At 43.0% G+C, this 22867-nt stretch overlaps 1 protein-coding gene across 5 annotated transcripts in view; it reads right to left on the bottom strand.

The window, feature by feature from the left end:
- Positions 1-22867, bottom strand: part of AKAP7 (A-kinase anchoring protein 7) — a 138247-nt gene that overhangs the window by 32464 nt on the left and 82916 nt on the right. For all 5 annotated transcript variants that reach the window (XR_012158049.1, XM_073337323.1, XM_073337320.1 and 2 more), the window contains one exon: positions 20403-20547. Coding sequence is in view for 4 of the 5 variants with exons in the window: in XM_073337323.1 (XP_073193424.1) it covers positions 20403-20547 (145 nt within the window). In the remaining variant the exon portion in view is untranslated. The remainder of the gene's footprint in view (positions 1-20402; positions 20548-22867) is intronic.

Below are 22867 nucleotides of genomic sequence, written 5' to 3'. Positions count from 1 at the left end.
CAATGTACAGAAACTTTTGCCAGTGTGTAACATTCAGCAATATGTTGTTTAATCCACCAAGAGGGACAGTCTGTGAAGAGACCATATACTCCATGTGGTTCTTGGCATAAAATACAAACAATCTAGGTGATGTACAAAAACTTTTAATTCTTTCCAGGTAATAGGAGAGGATCATGCTAACATTTAAACTATGTAGTAACAATTCTTCCCATTGAAGTTTTAGGGGTTCCCCAGGTTTTCCTAACCTGGCAAATTAATGTTCTGATTAACATGGAAATCAGATACCACTTTAGGTAAAAATCTGGTATCAGGTCTGAGGACCACCTTGTCCTTATGAAAAGAAGTGAAAGGCATTCAATTTACTCACTCTCCTAGCTGAGGTGATGGCAACAACGAAAGCTGTTTTGAGAGATAAATGATAGAACACTCAGCCAAAATTCAAAAAGGTGATTCTACCAGCATGGCCAATACCAAACAGATTTCAAGAAGGGACAGGATTTCTGACAGGGGGAATCACATTTGATAAACCTTTCATAAATCCTAAACTGAACAATGAGCAGTGATCCACCATTAACTGGAGTATGATATATGGAGATGACTGTCAAGTGAACTTTTAATGATGAGTTAGATAACCCTGTACATTAAGTATTCCAGAATGCAAGGAATACAAGCAGATACAGGGCAATCAGATTTTCTCTTCCTCAAAGTGTGGAATCTGGTCCACTTTAAATGATAACAGCACCTAGTAGCCTATTTTCTAGAGTTAATTAGTACCACTACATACGAAGAGTATGACTGCTTAAGTGCCGACAGAGTCAAAGACCAATTGTCCATGCTGTCAAGTGACAGGACAGTGGGTCTGCATGTAAGATCTTTCCCTCCTGTTGAGACAGGAGACCTGGAGACAGTGGAAGATGCATCAAGACTCCGCTGGACAGCTGAAGGAAATTGGTTAGCCACTATTGTGACAAAGCCAGAGCAATGAGAATCATCCTTGCCGTGTTCTGACATATTTTTCTACCTTCTGGATCAGGGGAAAGGCATACATCAGCTCTGTCCCCCAGTGCAGAAGGAAGGCATCCAACAGAGATTGACTGTCCCTGGCTGCTCTGGAATAGAATAGGAAACACTAGGGCCAGATTCAGGGCCCTAGGATAAATGTCATGAAGGATACACCAATGCTATAGACTTACAGCCTCTGCAGGGGAGAGCGGAGTGAGCACACCCCTGCCTGTTGATGTAATACATCACCGATGTATTCTCCATCACCACCTGCACAACCCTTCCCTCCAGATGAGGGAAGAACAACCTTAGAGCTAGAAGAACAGCTCTTCACGCCAATCCATTTATGTGCTGCAGGGTGCTCTCCTAAGATGACCAGTGCCCTCGAACTGTCAAATGATTTAGATGCACTCTCCCCCACCCCCCGGCCCATTATTGGATGCATTTGGCATTACTGTCTGGGATGGAGCTGGAAGTTTGAACTCTTGAAGGCATTTGCTCTGACTGACAACCATTCTAGACAGACTATAATGTTCTGAGGCATGGTGAGCAACATGCCTCTGAAAGCTGGCCCAACTTGATCTGTTGACCTGAGACATGCAATGCTGCTTGAGTCTGTTTCTCAAACATTCAGAGTCACAAAAATAGTGGCTGCCATAAGTCCCATGAAACAGAAGTCTTCGAATGTATGGCACAGACATTTTCTACAATCTCTAAAACCCATTGGTCTGATGTAACTTGCCTCCATTCGTTGATGTGGTGGGCTAGCCTGTCTCCAAAGAAAGGGTAGATTGGTCCTGATTGGCTGGATCTTGACTTACAATCCTCTAGTCAAAACTGAGACTCGTTGTTCCAAGATGAAGACACTGATGAGGCAGCAACATGTCTACATTTCAGCCTAAATTTGAAATACCTCTTCTTGTAGTGACTCTAGGAGGTGCAGGCTGCTGGAACTTCTGATGTTCTTGGAATTGATTGATGGAAAATAAGAGGACCTGAGTGAACATTTGGCCACACTCTATCCCTCCATTAAGATAGCATTTGTCAGTTGTCATCCAGCAAGTCCTGTAAAAATGTCATCTTTTCCCATAATGGAACTGGTAATGGGCCATGACTGCCTGATAATTCGCCACCATAATACCGAGGGACAATGAAGAGAAACACCTTTCTCCCCAACTAATCAATCCTTTTCCCTTCTTTATCCACTGGGTTGGACTGCAGTAGACCCTGTTACTGGCTGCAGCCACCATCAAGTGAATTAGGGGCAGGGTGGTTATGGAAGTAGGAGCATCTCTCAGATAGTATCTGATACTACTTGTCAGCTTTCTTAGAAACAGGCTGACAAGAAGTGGGCATGGTCCACACAGATTTAGCAAGTTGCAGCAACCCATCCAAAATTGGTAGGAATATTCGACTCCTTTCAGTAGCACAAAAGATATCAAACACTGGGTGAGAAGTCTCTTCCACAGGCACAGCAAGAATATTTAAAGTGGAGATCCAGATCCAGAGGAGCCGGATCCATGGATCTCTGGACTGTCAGATCTTTAACAGATGACACATACCCTCCAAGTGGATGGAGAGGTAAATTGAAAAATTCCTAGGGTGGCCCCCAATAAGACCACATACCCTAGGATTGCCAGCAACCAGTGTTTGGGAATGTGCCTGCAGGAAGAGGACCTTAGGGTGGTACGAACCGAGCATTCTTATTCTCTCTTCTTCCTAGTAAGGATCCAGGTCTGGATCAAAGATAGAGTATACCAGGGACAGTAGCAGATCTGAATGGAAGTACAGAGATCCAGGTCTTGGGACCATGTACAGGTCCTAGGAGGAAGAATAGAGTGTTTAGCCCAGCAATATCCTTTGGCCTCTTCTTCCTAACAGTGAATGAGGAAGAAGATATTGGTACCAGAGACACATACCTCCTTTTGGAAACTTTTCCCCACTCAGAACTGACGAATCAAGCAGAGCTGTAAGGTGGCTGTTACTATGACAGAGCTCTCCAGAACTGAGGATACAGCCATAACCGGCCCAGGAATCAACGACAGATTTGATGACATGGACATCTTCCGATCTAACCTTCTCCCCAACTCCACCGCCTTTTGCTGTTGAAGCCAGGGGTGGAATGGATCTCCTTTCTGGAACCGTGGCAGTCCTGTCAGAATCAGATGGATCTCTCAGTTCTGCACAGGAACTGCACTGCTAACAGCAGCCATGTTGTCTCTGTGCCTCTTCTTCTTTGATGCTGTGATGGACGGAACCAAACCCAATCAATTCCATCTTCTTGGATCCAGAAGTGGAAGTCAGAACCAACCCTGATCCTGCAGCTGCAGGAGTTTTATTGGGTCCTGGTAACTGAGAGGCATGAGTAAGGATAAGATTTTGTCATGGATATTTTTAGTAAAAGGCACGGACAGGTCACAGGCAATGAACAAAAAATTCATGGAAGCCGTGACCTGTCCCTGACTTTTCCTAAAAACATCGCTGAGAAAATGGAGATGGAGGGGAGGGTCCAGCACTCTGCCCCACTGCATGCACTGGCAGGGAGCTGCGGCCCCTCACTCCAACCAGTGGCTGGGAGCTGGGGGGAATCCCCCCCTGGTGCCACTGCTGCCCTGCTGGGCTGGGAGCCGTGGGGGATCCCCCTGATGTCATAGTGGCTGGGCTGCTGTGGGGCCCCAATGTCATGGAGATTGCAGAAAGTCATGGAATCCGTGACTTCCACAACCTCTATGACATACCTGTAGCCTTAGGCATGAGGTACAGCACCAATGAGGGTGGCCAAATTGTCTCTTGTCCTTTCTTCCAGAACTGGGGCAGTCAGATCTGACCACATGGCCCTTAGTTCAAACATCTGTAGCCTTGTGGGTTTTACTGAGGGAGCTGCAGGAACCAAGTCTGACCATGACAGGGGTTGTGGCTCCTTGGAAACCTTCAGTCGCTTGACATTGATAGCCACAGGAACAGAGACTGGCCCCTTAGCCCTGGCATCCAAGACCTGACTGGTACCCAAGACCTTGAGCAGGAGAAGCTGCAAGCGAGTCTCCATACTCCTGGGGACTGTGGGAGTAAGGGTTCAGCAGACTGAATGCCCAGAAGGCAAATGTCCTTCTCCTAGGCACTTGAGGCACTACAAGAGATTGTTGGATGCCAGGGAGACAGACGAGTAGGAAGCATGATTGAAACCCAGTTACCTTTTGTTTCTTCAGTTCCTCCATAACCTGAAACTGTGAAAAAACACTAGTCGCTAACTAACTAAATGATGCTAATGCTAAATAGAAAGACTCTGATTCCAAAGAGACCAGAGCAATTCACATCCACCTAGGCATGCAACTGGAAGGGACAGAGGAGGTGAGGGCTCTCTGCCCCTTTACAGACTCACTCTCAGTGCATCACGATGCTGAGGGGAGGGGTGGGGCAGGGAGTGCCGAGTGCTCTAGCTGGCATTGCTAGAAGAGGTATTGCCATAAGGCACCACAGTAAATGCAAGTGGGAATATGCAGAGCCACTTGACAAAGTTGTTTTTCTATTATGTAGATAAACAGGGAAGAAGAAAGAGAGAATCCATGTCAAGATTATTTTAGTAATCTTCTGTTGCCTGTAATGGGTTATGTTTATTTCATCTTCAGAAGATGCTTTTTCTGCAGTTTTTGAAGTTATTAAAATGGGGTTTCTCCCATTTTGCCTAGATGACAATGTTGATGTTTTTCTTTCTGCAGTGTTTTCATTTTGGTTTATGTCAAATACACCTTTTAAGAAATGGGACAACATGGCCCTCAAGAGAAAGAAATCAGAGGTTTTTCTGCATTATTACTTCCATCCCCTTATCCCACACAAAAGGATACCAATTTTTCTAATTGAAAACAAAATGTGACATAATAAATAGGACACACAAACTTGATCTATCCAATGTACATAACTATGGTATAAACCACATAACATCAACATCACATATCATCACTGGGCACAGCTGAGCTTTGTTCAGAGCCAATAAAGCAATATTCTCTCTAATGAAGAAAAAATAACCGTAAGAGAAGTTTCTACTGAAACAAACTAATCTGACAAGTTAAAAAAAAATCAAAAGTTATGGTAGCGTCAATTATGATCTTCTGCTTTCCATGGCCAGCCATCTATTCTTCCACTCCCAAGGTAAAGGCAATACTTGGGAAGTGGGTCACAATTTATTGCAAACTAAAATCTCTTACCACTGCCACTGACCCACCACCCTATCCCACTTCCCAGTAGCCATACTATTCGGGGGCTGCTCTTTTGTCACTGTTGCCTCATTGTGTCACTTACAAAGAAGTATGCTGTGTTAGAATTCTTCCATTGGGATTTGGAACTAGTGTATAAACAAGCTTATCTCTTGTCCCTGTGCATAGTATACCTAATTTCCCATAGTAGACACAGCATTGCACACAGTGGGTCTGACCCCAGCCCCCAGCTCCATCCCCTTTTCGGTGTGCCTCAATTTTGGAAGTCATTACCACCACTTGGTCCACTACAACTCAGATTTTGGTAACCTTCCAAGCATGATAAATATCCCGTCTTTTCCCCTCTTTTTTTAAAAACTGCTGAGGAAGTATAGGTTGAGATGAATGCATTTATGGGCTGTGCTTTGTCCGTTTTTCATTTCTGGGATAAGTGCTCAGAACATTGGACGGGAACCTATGTGTGTATTTTCAAAATTTGGAGAAATAAAATAAAAAATAGAAAATTATTGTTGGATAGAGAGCTACCTAAGGAGTGTCTGAGTTTTGGCAATTACTACATTCTGGAGGTTATTTTTGGCTGCCAACTGATGAAAACTGAAAGCACAGTTTTGGAGCACGTTTCAGAAATTTTCTATATTGTTTCCATGGCTAAATTGTCACTCAAAATGTGAAATCTGGTGGTGGTATGCAAATAACCAGTGGAGTTTAAAGCCTGGGAGCGGTGTACCAACCATTCATTGCTCTGTAGTGAAGCTATGCTTTTCTGTTTATATTGGTGGCTTTTATGGATTCATACAGTTTAATTAAAAAAAACTGGAAAATTTTGCATCACTAAATTTAAAACTCTTCCAGTATACATATTTAACTGTTTACTTCACCAGCCAAGAATGCTAGATCTGAATATATTATTGAAGAATAAAGGAAAACAGCATAAAGTTAGCAAGCAATGAACTCTATATACTTATTGTGTAACCTTTTATTTTAACTACATTTCCCACATTTAAAACACTCGCATTCACAAAATTTGGTTCAGGCGCTGCAGTTGACAGCACATGGATAGACTGCTGCACCCACAAAGAGGTCCATTGCAGTCTGCCTGTGCACTATTAGTTGCAGCATTAGAGCCTTAGAAGGTAAACTGCCTTAGAAGGCAAATATCCACAGAAGCATCCCTGTCAAAACTCTTTCTTAGCTTACATATAAAACATTGATTCTGAAAGCCATTTTGTAAGAAATAAGATTCTTTCATGGTCTCCCCTTCCTTCCTAAGTCCTGTTCTCTCACTGGTTAGTTTTCAGATGTTTCATTCTGTGGGACATCAGGAAAGGCACCACTTTTTTTTTTTTAAAGGATCTTCAAGACTAGAATACAGAGGAAATCCTTGAATATTTGCCCACCACAACTGTATGCAATAGGTCCTTTGGCTGGCTGGGCAGGAGACAAGGAGCTTACTGTCCCTATAAGGGTTCTGCCAGCACTTGGTGGTAGAGAGGGAGGAAGGAGAAGCTTCACTTGGACGGAGCAGGGAGGAACAGGAAGTTGTTGGATCAGGTGGGGACACTGCCCTTCTGGGTGAGCAGGAGCGGGTGGAGTATTTATACCCTAGGCAGTTCTGGTGAAACCCTTTCTTACTGGGACTGGCAACAATTTGAGTCACAACTGGCAACAATTTGAGTCACAGTAAGACCAGGTTTCATTATGATCCACTGTAGGTATTATGCTAGTCGCCCTTTTTCTTTGGGTCTGGGAAGGAATTTTTCCCTTACTACCAGATTGGCCAGGGCAGGGTAGATATTTTCACCTTCCCCACGGCAGGGCAGGGATCCAGTAGGAAATGATGACAACCCACACTATAAAATTTACCTCACCCAGATATTTTAAGTGAATAAAGTTGCAGCCTCACTAAACTACATCCATTGCCTCTTGTCTTTATTCCAGCATGGCTGGGCAATGTCCCATTTCCTTCAGCCCCTCAGTCTCTTCAAAAAGCCTTTTTAAAAGTGACCAATGATTCTGAGTGCCTCATTTGTGGGGTGCCCACCCGAGACATATGTGAGTTGATTCTCATTGACTTCATTTGGATTTGTGAGTCCTCTATACTTCTGAAAATGTGGCCTAAGGAGTTCTAAGTTGGGCACCCAGAAATTGAAGCATCCAAAATTAATGGCCATTTTTGAAAACAATGGTCTTACATCTTAAAATGTGGCTGGAAAGATCCTCAGTTTGCACAAATCCTTTCCCTCTTCCAGACGTCAGCCCAGCTGAGTAGCACGCTTGAGGCTTTCTCACTGCTACTGCCATCACTTCTACACTAACCAGTCAATGGCAGAAAGAGGGGCAGCCCATCCTTGCTCCCCACCCACCTCACTGCCTTGAAAATTACAGTCATTGAGTTCCACGTTTGTGTGTACGCAGACTCAGGAAGACATCTCGCATCAGTTTGTGTAAGAACGCTATAGTCACAACCAGAAGGTCTAGAAACTATTTTTCCTAAATTAGAAATTAAAAACTTCAGAGTATGGTTGGGGATGGGAGGGAATGGAGAGGTTACGATTTCCCACTCCTGCACACACCATCTCTGATCTGCCAATGGGAGCCATGCTATTATAGGTTAATAAAATATAATCAGAACAATGGTGTGAGTTTTGGAGAGAGAAAAAATAGCTTTCTTCTCACGAAGTAATTTACTTTGCTGGTTTTTTGTTGGTTTGTTTTTTTAAATCAGTGACAGCTGGTACCTATGAAGGTTGCCATGTTTGCTTGTAAAGAGGGCTCCTGTTAATTTATTTACAGTATAATCATTTGTTCACTATCTTACAGCCAAACAATATATTTTGGGGGCTTGGGGACAATTGTATCTTAAAATATAACATTACTAATATTTTCAGGCACAAATCATAATTTCTCTCTCAATAAGAATTTTAAATATATTCAGAATGCCTGAGTGGAAACCCGATTCACTAAGGTAATATTACTTTTACTAGATGGGCTTTCACTGTTAATTATTTTTACAAGCATAACAGTCAATAAATGTATGCACTATTTTTCACAGTGGGAAGTAAGATGCCGCTCATTTGTCATCTGAAGCTCCTTGAAACCTTGTCTTTTTTTGAAACATATTGAATCACAAAAGCCGGTAATGGAATAAAAATAAACAGTTTACAGCTCCAAACCACATCTTGTATGGGAAACTACTGGCCCCTGCCCATAACTATATAAACAGAAAAAAATGCAATGTTTCACAGAGGTTATGAAAATTGGATACTCCAGGGGTCAGATTCTGCTCTGGGTGAATACTAAAGATAACAGTGGCAGCACACATCCATGGGGCAGATATAGCCTCAAGCAGTAAAGTAATGATTTGGAAAGACTTTTATGTGTATTCTATATAGCCCCCATCACGATAAAGTCTGAATGCCTCATAATCATTAGTGAATTTATTTTCACAGCATCCTTGTGAGGTAAGGCATTATTGTGCAAGTGAAGCACAGCAATAGAGGATTTGTCCAAGAAAGTCTGTAACAGAACAAGAATTTGAACCCAGAACTCCAATCTCCAATCCCAAACTCATGTATTAACCACAAGATCATCCTTCCTCACTTTTACACATCTAGAAGCAATTATCGTTATTCAGCATCTACCTTATTATACCTAATTATGCAGGGCCCAATGGCAGTTTTGTCCAAATGTGTACAATGCTGGGCTCAGATACTTAATAGCTCTGTTTGAAAATGTCATCACTTCTCAGTTTTGATTCCCAAGCAAAAAACAATACCGTTGATCCTCAGGGTTCTTTCCTTTTTAATTTGACGGGCATTATCTTCTTTGTGTAGACCTCTATTTTATCTGAGCTGCACAAAGGTAATTGAAAGCAACTGAACTACAGTAGTTACACAAATGGAAACTGATATTTTGAGAGTAATTTTCTGTAGGCACAGAATGCAGCAAAACTGTTAAAGTGAAAAATCTTCTGTAAGTACATTAGCTAAATCAAACATATTTCAGAAGCAGCTTTATCCTGATACTTTGTAACAAAATAGATTAATTAAGAATAATGTGTGGCAATGGAAACTATTTCAGGGTTTAACCCACATATATTTTAGCATATTTTAACAGCTTGGTCTAGCAATTATTTCTTTGCTTCAAGAAAAAAGCTTTTTCTTACCTTCCGTTATCAAGTCCTTTTCTTTCTATTTTTAATTAAAACCAGGTTTAAATTTTGAAATGAAATTCTCACAAGCAAGCACAATAAATTATTAATATATCTTTGTAACACAGAGCCCAACATAGTGAATCATTTGAATTTATCACTTACACCTGCCCCCATTAACATAGGGTCTACCAATATATGTTAAACACACTTCCGAAGGACTGGAAGTTGGCCAATGGATTGTTTAATTTTAACAAAGAAGTATTATATCGCCACAGCTGTCTCATTGTGTATCTATCAGATTCACTGCCACTAAGAGATGGGCCAGATTAGCCTATCAAAAGAACAGGGTAGGCAGTTTCAGATTTATTTCCTTGGCTACTCTGTGTAAGGTTTCCTGAGACCAAATCGGAGAGAACTCTTCTTCATGTAAAATAAGAGAGAACCAGAAATGCCGGCTAGCTTTTATTTTTAACTGCAGCAAAGCCCAATGTTTTGAGAATATGCAATCCAAGAAATATCAGAAATACAAATATAGTCTGCCCAATAACTTCTGTTTGGTTTTGATTGCCTGATTTATTACAATACTATCACAAAAGCACTAAATTTGTAAATATTATTTCTAAAAGAAAAATACTACATCTTTAAAAGCCTGTTAAAGTTTACCATGATTCACACAATAAATAAAATATCAAGTGCCTTTGCCCCAGGCTCGCTTTCAGCCACTGTATAATGCTCAAGTGCACTAGCCTGATAAGTGCTAGACTTATTCACAGGGATTTTTTTTTCCAGTTGTCTCAGACATAGTGCCAAATCTTGTTTGTCTTATATATATGAGATGTCACATTGACTTAGTGGAAATAGGGTGAAATCCTATTTGATTTATCCATAATGTCTATCAGAAATCAGTGGCTCCAGTTGATTCCTCCTTCTATCACACATGGGAGCTGACTCTTTTCAACCACTGTAATCATGGAGAGACATTTTCTTTAGTCATGCCCTTTGCAGCTGAAAACAAAGAACACAAGCACTAGCCTGCCCAAATTTCATCAGAAGCTTTCTCTAGACCCCCAGCTATGCCTTTACTCTAGACCAGCGGTTCTCAAACTGTGGGTCAGGACTCCAAAGTGAGTCGTGACTCCATTTTAATGGAGTCGCCAGGCATGGCGTTAGACTTGCTCTGGCCTGGGGCCAAAGCCCAAGCCCCACCAACTGGGGCTGAGGGCTTCAGCCCTGTGTGGCAGGTGGCAGGTTACAGCCCCCCCCCTCCGCCCCCGCCTGGGGCTGAAGCCCTTGGGCTTTGGCTTTGCTCCCTCCCCTCCCCCCACCCAGGACAGCGGTGCTTGGGAGATCTCAGGCTTAAGTCCCCCTCCTGGGGTCGTGTAGTAATTTTTGTTGTCAGAAGTGGGTCGCAGTGCAATGAAGTTTGAGAACCCCTGCTCTAGACTATTAACCTCCTACTTCAATGCCCATTAAAACAGATTTCCACTGGTTTTGCTACTTTCCAGTTCCATTGGCCTTTCTATTTGTCACAGGAATTTTAAAGGTAAATTGAAGTAACATAAATCTAAGTGTAAAACCTGTCTGACAGCCCAGATCATTAACATTAGGTACCTATAAATTAAAAAGAAATACATTTTCAAATAATTTTAGGGGAAAGAGTTCTTTTGTAGGAGATCATTGTCAAGAAGCACAGACTGTAATTAATAGAAATGGTACCTATATCTGGAGGAAGCTAGAAGTAAAATATGAAAAGTAAAGCAAAACTGGTACCTTAAAATTTTCCATTACAACTCCTTGTAAAAACCATGTTATCCACTATAAAGTGGACAAAATTGAAAATTCATATTTGAGGGTTCTAGACATGCACGAGAACTGTGAACAAGGCAATCTGACAACTCTAAATAACTGACTAGCAGGATTTCTAAAAAAAAACTACACTGTTATCATAGCCTAGCACCTCCCCTGCAAAACTTCCTCATATCTAGCTTCTTTTAGAAGCATACTTGTTTGTGAACTTTATATTTGCGAATTAGTAGTGTGAGGGAAGTGCAAATTGGAATTTAATTTAAGTATCAACGGCTTTTCTAATTACACTGTAAACCTAATTAAAAGTCAACATTTTTGCTTCAAAAAATTGAACTGAAAAGCCTATGTCTCAGTGCACTTGCTTTGTACCAAACAGACATCAAAGTCAAATAGACTGGACATTTCTACTTATCTCTCTACCCACTCGTCTTTCCCCCTCCCCTGTCCCCTCAAGGACACAATGACATTTATACAGGCCAGAAAATGAAGAAGTGTGATTTCTGAAATGCTTTCAGAGCAAGGAGAGGATACAGAATGCTGCTAAATGAAAATGACAGTTACTTTCCTGTCTCAATTTATTGAAAAAATGTGTATTATTTACAATATGTAGTTCTGGTAACCAGGATATTAAAGGAAGAAAAAATATGGATGATATTTATCTATATCAGATTTATGTTTAAACCTCTAAATTGGGACTATGTTTCCCACTAGAGAAGGGAAAGAGGGTTTTGTTTTGTTTGTTAATTACAATAAATATTGCTCTGGAGAGAACTGCTGGTTATGGTCAAACTGATTATTTGTAATCTTTTTTGTATCTGTTCTTATTTTTAATTTATTGTTCTATATTAAACTCTAAACAAAGATCTGTGCTTTTAGTCCACTCATGGATGCCCAGGGTGAACTTTTCATTTGTATATTAATATACCTCCTCCTGTGACGATGCTACCTGAGATCATTTATCAGTACAAAATGAGGTAACTGGAAAAATAAACACAACAGATGAAGGTCAAAAACTTGACTATTTAATAGACAAATATTTCTGTGTATTGAGACAACTTCCTAGCCTTTCTAGGGAAAATAACATTTTAATGAGGAATCACATATACTATTACATATGAAAAAAGACATTTGAGGCTGTTGTCAGCTAAACGCCTACATTGGCAAAAGCAGGCATAAACCATGTAAAGGCCCCCTGCAGCAGAAAGTCTGGGGAGGGTGCCATCTGTAGAGCTGGCCCCCAAAAAAGGAATCCCTTTCTGTGAAAAATGTTGTATGGGGGGAGGGGAGGAGGGGAAGAAAAATTTAGTCCTGATTCAGGACGAAATTTTTCTCAGAGAGGGATTCAAAGAAAAATTATATTCTGAAAGAACCAAAACGGAAATTGACAAGAGCCTTCCAGCCTAGCTGCTGGAGAGGTAAAGAGCCTGGATCCCTGGGCTCTTTGCTTCTCTGTCCCTCCTAGAGGGAAGGCAGGGGGACAAAGAGAGCCCAGTGCTCTGCTTTTCTGTCCCCTGAGCTAATCCTCCTAGAAAGCTTTTTGTCAGTTTCACTGGCAGAAAGTGAAATTGCCAAGTGTTTTCATGGCAGGCAAAAAATCAACATTGATTCAGCAAAACTGAAATTTTCTTGTGGTAAATGTTGGTTCTGTGAAAAGCACATTTTTCGCTGGAAAATAATTCCAACAAAATTTTTTTTGACCAGCTCTTTAACATTTAAATCTTTAACATTTGTTTCAAGGTTCCACAGAAACCCCACCATTCAAGACTGCCCAAGAATGCATGGATTCAGTGCATTCCTGATGTACCCTGCCCCTCCTTCGTGGGTAGCACTGCCCACTTTTGAGGCTGCACTGATCATTGACAGGCCCTTGGCATGTTAAGAGTTCCAATGTAAAGAGTTGCATGAAGGAAGCCATTTGCAGTGTAGCACAACAAGCTTTGTGCCTACAAAGCCTTATGGCACCTTATGTAGTAACTATTTACATGTATAGATAGAGCTCTCTTAATACAGTAGAGCAGTGTTTGCCATTGCAACTCCTCCCCCAGGTGGCCTTTCCAGCTGTCGCAGCTGGCATAACCCAGAGCTAAATCAAGCCCCCATTGTATCCTATTTTCTTGGCACAAAGAGCGTGGATCCAAGACTGAGAACCTGAGCTCTTAAAAGATTCAGCATGATAGCTCTTAAGGCCTAGAAAGAAAACTGTTACAGCGGCTTCCTGCTCAGGCCCAGGGAGGCGGAGGTGAGCTTGGGCGGGGGGTGGGCGCGAGGAGGGCCGTCCACGCCGCAGCAGGTAACCCGGGGGGGAGGGGGACGCACAGGGGAACCGCTCCCCGCCCCAGCTCACCTCCGCCACCCTCGACCTGAGTGGGAAGCCTGCTTCTCAGCCCTCCCCAGCTTCCTGCCAAACAGCTGATTCGTGGGAAGCCGGCAGGGGGTGGGCGGGCGCGGAGAAGCAGAGCGAGGCGGTACGTTCAGGGGAGGAGGTGGAGCGGAGGTGAGCTGGGGCCGGGCGCGGGGCGGGGAGCTGCCGATGGGTGCTCTGCACCCACCAATTTTTCCCATGGGTGCTACAGCCCCGGAGCACCCAGGGAGTTGGCGCCTAAGGCGCCACTTTTAATGTGATCAGTGGGGGGGGCAGCCACTCCCCCTGCTCCCCCCTAGCTACGCTCCCCCACCCCTAGGAGCCAGAGGGACCTGCCGGATGCTTCCTGGGAGCTGCCCCAGTTAAGCACCACCGGGACTCCCCACCTCGCCCCCTGGCAGGTGCCTCTGGCTCTTGGGGGGTGGGTGGGCACCCACTACGGTAGCCCACGAGACCCCTCCTGCCCGGTTCTGGGGGCAGTCAGGGGACAGGAGAGGGGGGTGGATGGGGCAGGGGTCTGGGAGGGTGTCAAGGAATGTGGGGGGGTTGGATGGGGCAGGAGTCCCGAGGAGCGGGGTGGGCAACGACCCCCTCATGGGGTGAGGAGAGAACCCGTTGTTGAGATTTTGGCAGCTCATCACTGGATAGGACCCTGTTTGTTCAACAATATTCCACACAATCTTTCTTTGCAATGTGCTGTTATGTACATTTGTTTCCATTGTGCTGCACAGCTACTTTCTGGTGAGACATAATGCCATATTAGCACATAACAGCTCTCTGTTTTAAAATATAGTTTCACCACTGATCAACACACAAGACTTCTGTCTCCCCTGAAAAGAAAGGGTGGTTTTTTTTTTTATAAATCTTAGGGGTTCTATACTATTCCAAAAATATATTTTTCCATTCACTGAAGTCTGAGAAAAGGAAAACTCTGGAAATTGTCTCCTGCTCCTATTGATTGTTGGATATTGTTGCCTAGAGATAATATATAAGCCACAGCAAAGCACTTTTAACAACTGGATTTTGATGCAGCGTTCATATTATTTCTGAAGTACTGACCTGTGCAGCTGTCTTATTTTAGAATACCTCACAGGGATTAGACAGTCAGCAAAGCAGCATCTCTGTGTAATCATGCAAATCTCAAGAGCTTATAGAAACTAACACTAGAAAAAAAAATTCTGACATTTCAGCAGAAAAAAGTACATCTTTCCTTTCTCTCACTGCCCTTTGAACTACTGAAAAACATTTCTCAGAGGAATATCTGAGTGGTATGACATTGTAGGGGAATTAGTCTAGGATGACTTATAAATACTAAGAACTTATATTAACTTGGATACATTAGTAAAAAAGGTATCTTCAAAGGCACACTTCCAAAAATAAAAAAGTATTGATTTTATTAATATTTCCAGTCATCATTAAAAATAAAAATATTAAAAACCTAATTTACTCTTCACAACTTCTATGGTTTGTTTTATTTTCACATTTTACTTAGCTTGAAATGGCCAAGAATAATGAATATTTAATTTTAATAAATAAAACTTAGCAATGTTAGGCCTTTGAAAATGAAAGCCTTTTAGAGCAGTGGTTCTCAACCAGGGGTGCAGGGCCCCCCTGGAGGGACATGAAAAGGTTTCAGGAGGGCCGCCAAGTAGGGCCAGTGTTGGACTTGCTGGGGCCCAGGGCAGAAAGCCAAAGCCCCACTGCATGGGACTGAAGACGGGGCCCTAAGTCCCACCACTTGGGGCTGAAGCTGAAGCCTGAGCAATGTAGTTTTGCTGGGGACCCCATAGTATGGGGTCCGGGGCAAATGCCCTGCTTGCTACTCCCTAATGCTGGCCCTGGCTTTTATATGCAGAAAACCAGCTCCTGTGGCATAGGTGTTTTTATAGAGTTTTATGGAGTTTTTATAGTATGTTGGGGAGGGGGGGGGCTCAGAAAGAAAAAGGTTGAGAACCCCTGTTTTAGAGTATAAAAAGAAAAAAGTTTAAAAGCAGAAAGCTATTTAGGATTGAAAATAGCTATTGAACATCAATAAATATTATTTTTTAGTACATGTGTTGTCAAAAATCCAGCTGTCTGCTTAATTTCATAGCTTCATAGAGTCTAAAGCCAGAAGGGATCACAGTGATAATCTAGTTTGACTTTCTGTATAACACAGACTATACAACTTCCTCAAAATAATTCCTAGAGCAGATGTTTTAGAAAAACATCCAGTCTTAATTTTAAAATTGTCAGTGATGAAGAATCCACCATGACCCTTGGTAAGTTGTTCCAATGGTTAAGTACTCTCACCATTAAAAATTCATGCCTTATTTCCAGTGTATTGGCTTAATGAAGACACTAGATGTTAGCACGTAGTTCTTGTATTACAGATGGTTCTTGTGTAGTAGAGCACAGAGTTTTTCAGCACAGTGTAGGTATATTATTCCAGCAGCTGAGGACAAATTCACCACAGGGGAATGTGAACCACTGAATACAAGTGTGGAGAAATACTCCCTACTGGGGTTTGACCCAGGGAATTTTGTATCCATAACCAATATCTCTACTATTTTAATATTATTTCATATTTATAGACAGTGCCATAGATTTATCCTTTGCCTTTGGTACCATTGATCATAGGGTGGTGTTGATGTTTGTGATTCCTGATAGGAATAGAGGGATTATTCTTCTGTGGCTTCATTCCTTCTTTGCTGAGGGACACCAAAGGATTTTGTTGGCAAATTATCTTCTGCCCCAGGTGTCTTATATATGGTACCATAAGTATCTACTCTGCCATTTCTCAAAATCAATGTGTATATAATGTGAAGAGAGTTAGTGTGCAGATGTAGGCTGAAGTGGTTTCAGTATGCTGATGGCCCCCAACTTTATATATCTATCTCATCCAGCTCAAAAAAAGGCCATCACATGTATTTCTCAGAGCCTGGGTGAGACTGGTGCAGGGATGAGAACCAGTGGGCTGAGACACAGTCCTGAAAAGAGTGAGATGATAATGGCGGCAAAGTAAAGACATCAGAACATTTTGCAGATGTTCTGCAATCCCCATGACTGAAAGGAGATTCTCCATCACTTGTAACCAAAGTTTACAACTTGGTTCTGGATAGAGTCCCAGCTGCTTTTAGACAGCTAAATAGCAGCAGTGATCAAGAGTGTAGTTTATTTCCTCCCCCTTCTGTTTCTGACCACACAGTTATGGCCTTTCCTCACAAATGCAGAGCTTGCCAACACAATACATTTTTCTCACCTCTATAGTATACTTTTGCAATAAATTCTACAGGGGGCTAAATCCTAAACCCAGTCAGAAGCTGAAGCTAGTGGAGAATCTGACAATCAGAGTATCTTGCCATAAGCATATGACTCTCATGCTCTCAGACCTCCTCTGACTGCCTATTGTCCACAGGGTGTAGTTAAGATGATGGTTTTGACCCATTAAACTCTAAATGATTTGGTATTTTCCAACCTGGGAGACCCCCCTCTCTTGCCATGTCAGGCTGCCATATCTGGGATGAGAAGCAGCACTTGAGTTAGATGCCCTTCAGTATAAAACAGAGGGAGTTTGACTCAGAGAGCCTGATGGCTCACACACTTGTTCCAAAAGAGGATAAATCTGTTGTAAAGCCCATCTGTTTCATCTGGCATTTGCTGAAGTTGGATGTGAGATTTTTGTAATGTGCGTGCTGACTGATGTTTGGGTGGGAGGAGAAATGTGCTGCTGTTCTGCTGATTTTTCATATCATTTCTTTAATTATGAGAGAGGAGACCTACAGCCCAAGATAGTATCCTTTTATGTTGTATTGAAATCCAAATACATAAATAAGGTGCTGGGTTTAGCAGCACTCAGAGCTGCTCTCAGACCGACAGGTAGTCTAGGACATGGCTTATACAAGTTTAGTATCCCGCTCAGCATGCTACCTGTTCTGACTCCATCCAAGAAAGGATCTTCACCCTTCCCAGTCAAGCCCGTGGGTACAATATAAGGATTACATTTCTGCTTTGCACATTTTGCCCAGCTTTAATGAAAACTTCAGAAGTGCAGGGAGAGGAAGAAATGAACAGACTGAAAATCTTGCTTCATCATGAAACCAGCTCTGTAGCATGCTCTCTTCATCAGTAACGGAATGTAATTGCTACTACAAAATCCATCATCCAAATACAGAAAGTCTCAATGAGCAACAGCTAACTGAAGAACAGGTGATGCAAACCTCTCCGATGCAAGTTTTCTAGTAGACATACGAATAACAACATAAAGGAAGGCCACCGGAAGGAAAACAGTGTCAAGCTTTTTCTGGATATAAAGCCTCCTAGTGCAATGTGCATTTGGCAAAGAGACTACAAATTCAGTGCTAATTTGAACAGTAGGACCTTAGTCAAAAATAGAGATTCAAAACATTTAATCAATTTATCCACAATAAATATTTTTCACCTATTTTTTAGGAACTGGCAACTGCTATTGCCTGGTGCCCCATACACATACACCTTCCAGTAATATTTGTGATGCATCCGATGAAGTGAGCTGTAGCTCACGAAAGCTTATGCTCAAATAAATTGGTTAGTCTCTAAGGTGCCACAAGTACTCCTTTTCTTTTTGTGATGAGTGGGACACTTTCATTTGAACAATGTGTGGCATTGTTTGTTTGAGACCTAAACTGCCATGTTTCTTTTTTAATTACTATTCATAGCCTCAAATGATGACGCATTAAAGAGAAAGTGTCCTGTTATTTACGGAGTAAAGTAGAAGTAATGTTTGGAGATTATTCAGTCTGAGTCCCTTTCAGGGGCAGGGGCAGGAAGAAGCTTCAGCTTTAACTTTATATTTCCAGGTTTGTGCCCGTTTCAACTGGACATTTCGGGCCTAATTTTGCTTTATGCTGGATTTTGCTGATGGACTAAAACAGGCTACAGGAATCCCAGGGTGTCAAGGTTCCTCCCCCACTCTGAACTCTAGGGTACAGATGTGGGGACCTGCATGAAAAACCTCCTAAGCTTATCTTTACCAGCTTAGGTCAAAACTTCCCCAAGGTACAAAATATTCCACCCGTTGTCCTTGGACTGGCCGCTACCACCACCAAACTAATACTGGTTACTGGGGAAGAGCTGTTTGGACGCGTCCTTCCCCCCAAAATACTTCCCAAAACCTTGCACCCCACTTCCTGGACAAGGTTTGGTAAAAAGCCTCACCAATTTGCCTAGGTGACTACAGACCCAGACCCTTGGATCTTAAGAACAATGAACAATCCTCCCAACACTTGCACCCCCCCCTTTCCTGGGAAATGTTGGATAAAAAGCCTCACCAATTTGCATAGGTGACCACAGACCCAAACCCTTGGATCTGAGAACAATGAAAAAGCATTCAGTTTTTTTTTTACAAGAAGACTTTTAATAAAAAATAGAAGTAAATAGGAATAAAGAAATCCCCCCTGTAAAATCAGGATGGTAGATATCTTACAGGGTAATTAGATTCAAAAACATAGAGAACCCCTCTAGGCAAAACCTTAAGTTACAAAAAAGATACACAGACAGAAATAGTTATTCTATTCAGCACAATTCTTTTCTCAGCCATTTAAAGAAATCATAATCTAACACATACCTAGCTAGATTACTTACTAAAAGTTCTAAGACTCCATTCCTGGTCTATCCCCGGCAAAGACCCAGCGTACAGACAGACACAGACCCTTTGTTTCTCTCCCTCCTCCCAGCTTTTGAAAGTATCTTGTCTCCTCATTGGTCATTTTGGTCAGGTGCCAGCGAGGTTACCTTTAGCTTCTTAACCCTTTACAGGTGAGAGGAGCTTTCCCCTGGCCAGGAGGGATTTCAAAGGGGTTTACCCTTCCCTTTATATTTATGACACAGGGTTAGGGTGGATTTGTAACAGCACAAGGTACCAGTAACCCCCATTCTGTAGGGGGTCTGCACAACCCCTAGAGCGGTCAATGTTGGCTGAGGAGGGTATTGGAGGATTCACAAATCGGGGTAACACTTCCAGGTAAGTCTTCCCGCTTAAAGAATGGGGGTTGGAAAAATTGATTTTTTAACTTTCTCCTTTCTAAGCCACTGTGGCTGGGTATATAACATTTTGAATGTAACTGAATTTGGCATTTAGCAATTTTCTTTAGTATTTCTATACTTTCAATTATTATTTTAAATTACAGTAGTTATGTTCTCTTTAAAATATTCATAAATATTTAGCTTGTGGTCATAGTGGACCACAAGTTAAATATGAGTCAACAGTGTAAGGCTGTTGCAAAAAAAGTGAACATCATTCTGGGATGTATTAGCAGCAATGTTGTAAGCAAGACACGAGAAGTAATTCTTCCACTCTACTCTGTGCTGGTTAGGCCTTAACTGGAGTACTTTGTCCAGTTCTGGGTGCCACATTTCAGGAAGGATGTGGACAAATTGGAGAGAGTCCAGATATGAGCAACAAAAATAGCTTTATACTTGTTGCAGAACAGCTTTCATTTGGAAATATTTATTATCCAAATTATTTAGCCCAAGAGACAAACTCACTGTTAAAACCACCATCCTGCAAGCTCTCCATGTAAAGAACTAACATGGAAATCAACTGAACTTTCATTCCTGTAGGGCTTGCCAACCTTAAGACCGGAATGGGAGGGAAAGCCAAAAGTACACAGAAGTATGAAGCTCCAGTGCTGAGGCACCTGTAATTGGTTGGGAGCAACAGTTCTGATTTGTAGCAGTAAGTAGCTTAACTGCCAAAATGTTACAATATTTAATTCAGATTTGACCCATCTAACGTGTCTCTGCAAGATTTGCCAAACATACATTCCCAGCATTAACAGCTTATCAACCTCTTCAATTTCAAACAAAATTCATAAAATTAAGAAATAAAACAAAATAGTATTGTACTTACCGACCGTGATAGAGGACTCACAGTGGTAGTAGCCACTGGGTTGCTTTTTTTTCAACATGGAGCAAAGATCTAGGCGGTACAGGGTTTCATCTCCAAAATAGTGGTTTTTAAAATTCTCATACAGGTTCGGGTCAATTTTCTTCACCTTTAAATAATCAAAATAAAATTACATTAGTCATTTCACTAGGAGACCAGATTTTCATATTTATTTTTTATGGTTCTGTTTGGAACAAATGTTTTTTAGAATGAATTTAGAAATATAAATAAATAAAACATTACACTGTAATGTGCCTGATCCTTTGGTCTGGCTGAGCTGTGCTCAGTGCAGGACCTGAGGAGAAGGGGAGAAAAAGTGGCATTACACCACCTTTATGCTACCCGCCCCCCCAACCCTGTGCCAGTTCAGCCCCCAGCACGAGTTAGAGCGGTCTTAGAGCAGCCCTAACTTCCAATGGCTTGTAACAGCCCCCAAAGGGCCATTATGTAACTGGGGATTATTGGCTCTGTCCACTCTACTCGCAGGAAATTTCCCACTATTGGGAGAATCCCACTTGGCTGTTTATAGCAGCTTTCCTCGTGCCTTTAGACCACCAGAGCAGGGTGGTTTCTACCCAGCCAAACTAGGCTTTTTGCCCTGCTTGTTGACATTTATAAACTTTCATATACTTTTTACAATTAAGCTTACAATTAGGGTAAATTTGTTGGCCTCGTTAACACAATAGAGCTCTTTCAGTGCACTGATTGGGAGGGGGCAGTTATAAGACAAAGCTTTTGCGCAGAGGTGTTACAAAGGGGGGAGGGGTTTGAAGTTATAGGGCATTGCTGATGAAAATGTTTGATGTGGGATTGTAACAAGGTAGTGGGTATGGGACAGGCATGCCAAGTGACACAGACTTGGCAGCCCTGTCCCTCCTGCTGATATCTCCACTGGATTTTCACACCTGCAGCTAAGGTGTGAGCAGGCTGTAGGCATTTGCCTGCAGTTGCGCCTTCCAACTGCATGGGGCTGCTGTGGCATCAGCTAAACTTCCTCTTTTGCTACTCCCTCTGCTGGGATTATAGTCAGGCAGGAAGAGGCAGTAGTGGCTGGCAGTGCAGCACAATCACTGCAAGATGGGAGGCCTAATATTGGCCACAAGTGTCCACACTACTTTGGTGATCTGCACCAGGCTCCACCAATCAGAAACCCACAGCAAATACTCCAGCCCCAGATGACCAACAAAACATCCAGTCCCCCACGTACAGCACCCACTCAACTCGGTATCCCCAGTCAATCACCTTTCTACCCACCAATACCAGGCACAGCTGTCGAATTTAATGCAGCTCCACATCCACTCATTAGTGTCTGGGTCGGGGTGTGTTGACCATATGCTGAAGTTTATGGTGATATGCAAATTATGTGCACATTATTTGTAAATAGGCATAGTAGTTCATTACATTTGCAAAAAAGCCATACAAGAGCTGCACAAAACTTGGCACTTCCGGTGGGGGTGGGGTTATGGGATGGCACTTGTCTGTGGGCAGGTAGGAGGCAGTTACGGAGCTGTGCTTGTATGTTGGAGGCATTTAAAGGCAGTGTCTTTTGGGGGGGGTGACAGAATTATAGTGTAGAGCCAGACATATCTTTATCTATGGTTCCTCAGCCCCCCTTTTGGGGTCCCTGGCTGGCCAGCAGGATGGGCTGCTGACTGAGACTCCCTCTAGTCTGCACCTGCCAGCCAATCAGCACCCTCCTTGCCCTCAGCTCCTCGCTTTCAATGAGAGGCCCAGAGGGAGATGGAGCAGCTGAGGCAAAAGAACACTGAGCGGCCAGGTAGGGACAGAGACAGCGACAGCCAGGATCAGCCACCGGCCTCGCAGCAGTGAAGACAGGTACGGAGGTACAGAGGTCACGAGGTACGGCGTGAGCAGGACCAGAGTGCGGGACAGTGCTGCTCTCTATGGTACGTGGGGGCTAGAGGAGAATTACAGACCACAGCACTGTGTGGGGGCAGAGCTGTGTGTACAGGGGGATACGAGAGTGGGGTGCTCCGTACGAGGAAGGGTTATTGAGGTGTGTGGAGGGGGCTGGGCTTACAGGATGGTGTATGATCTGTGGAGGGAGAAAGGCAGCGTTACTGGGTGGGCCTTCTTCAGGGGAAGGTGAGAAGGGAGACAGGTGGGGTCAAAGCGTGTAATGAGCTGTGGGGGTGGGGGGCGAGGGGAAGGGGAGGAGGAATGGGCAGGGATACAGATTACAGCTCAGTAGCTGTGTGGCAGGGTCCAGCCCTGATGAGAATCTGAGCTGAGGGAGTGCTGAGCAGCTGGTAGGGGAAGGAGAAAGAGGCGGGTTAGGAAGATAAACCCCCCAGCCTGAGAAGAGCTGCCTGGCCTACATGTGAGGTGGGTGGGTAGGAAGAGAACTGAGATCTGGGAGAAGGGTCATGCTGTGGGGGTGAGGGCAGGGAGGGGGGTTATGGACCATT

The sequence above is a fragment of the Lepidochelys kempii genome, chromosome 3 (assembly GCF_965140265.1).
Source record: "Lepidochelys kempii isolate rLepKem1 chromosome 3, rLepKem1.hap2, whole genome shotgun sequence".
NCBI classification, from domain to species: Eukaryota; Metazoa; Chordata; order Testudines; family Cheloniidae; genus Lepidochelys; species Lepidochelys kempii.
This window is presented reverse-complemented; position numbering and strand designations above follow the sequence as displayed.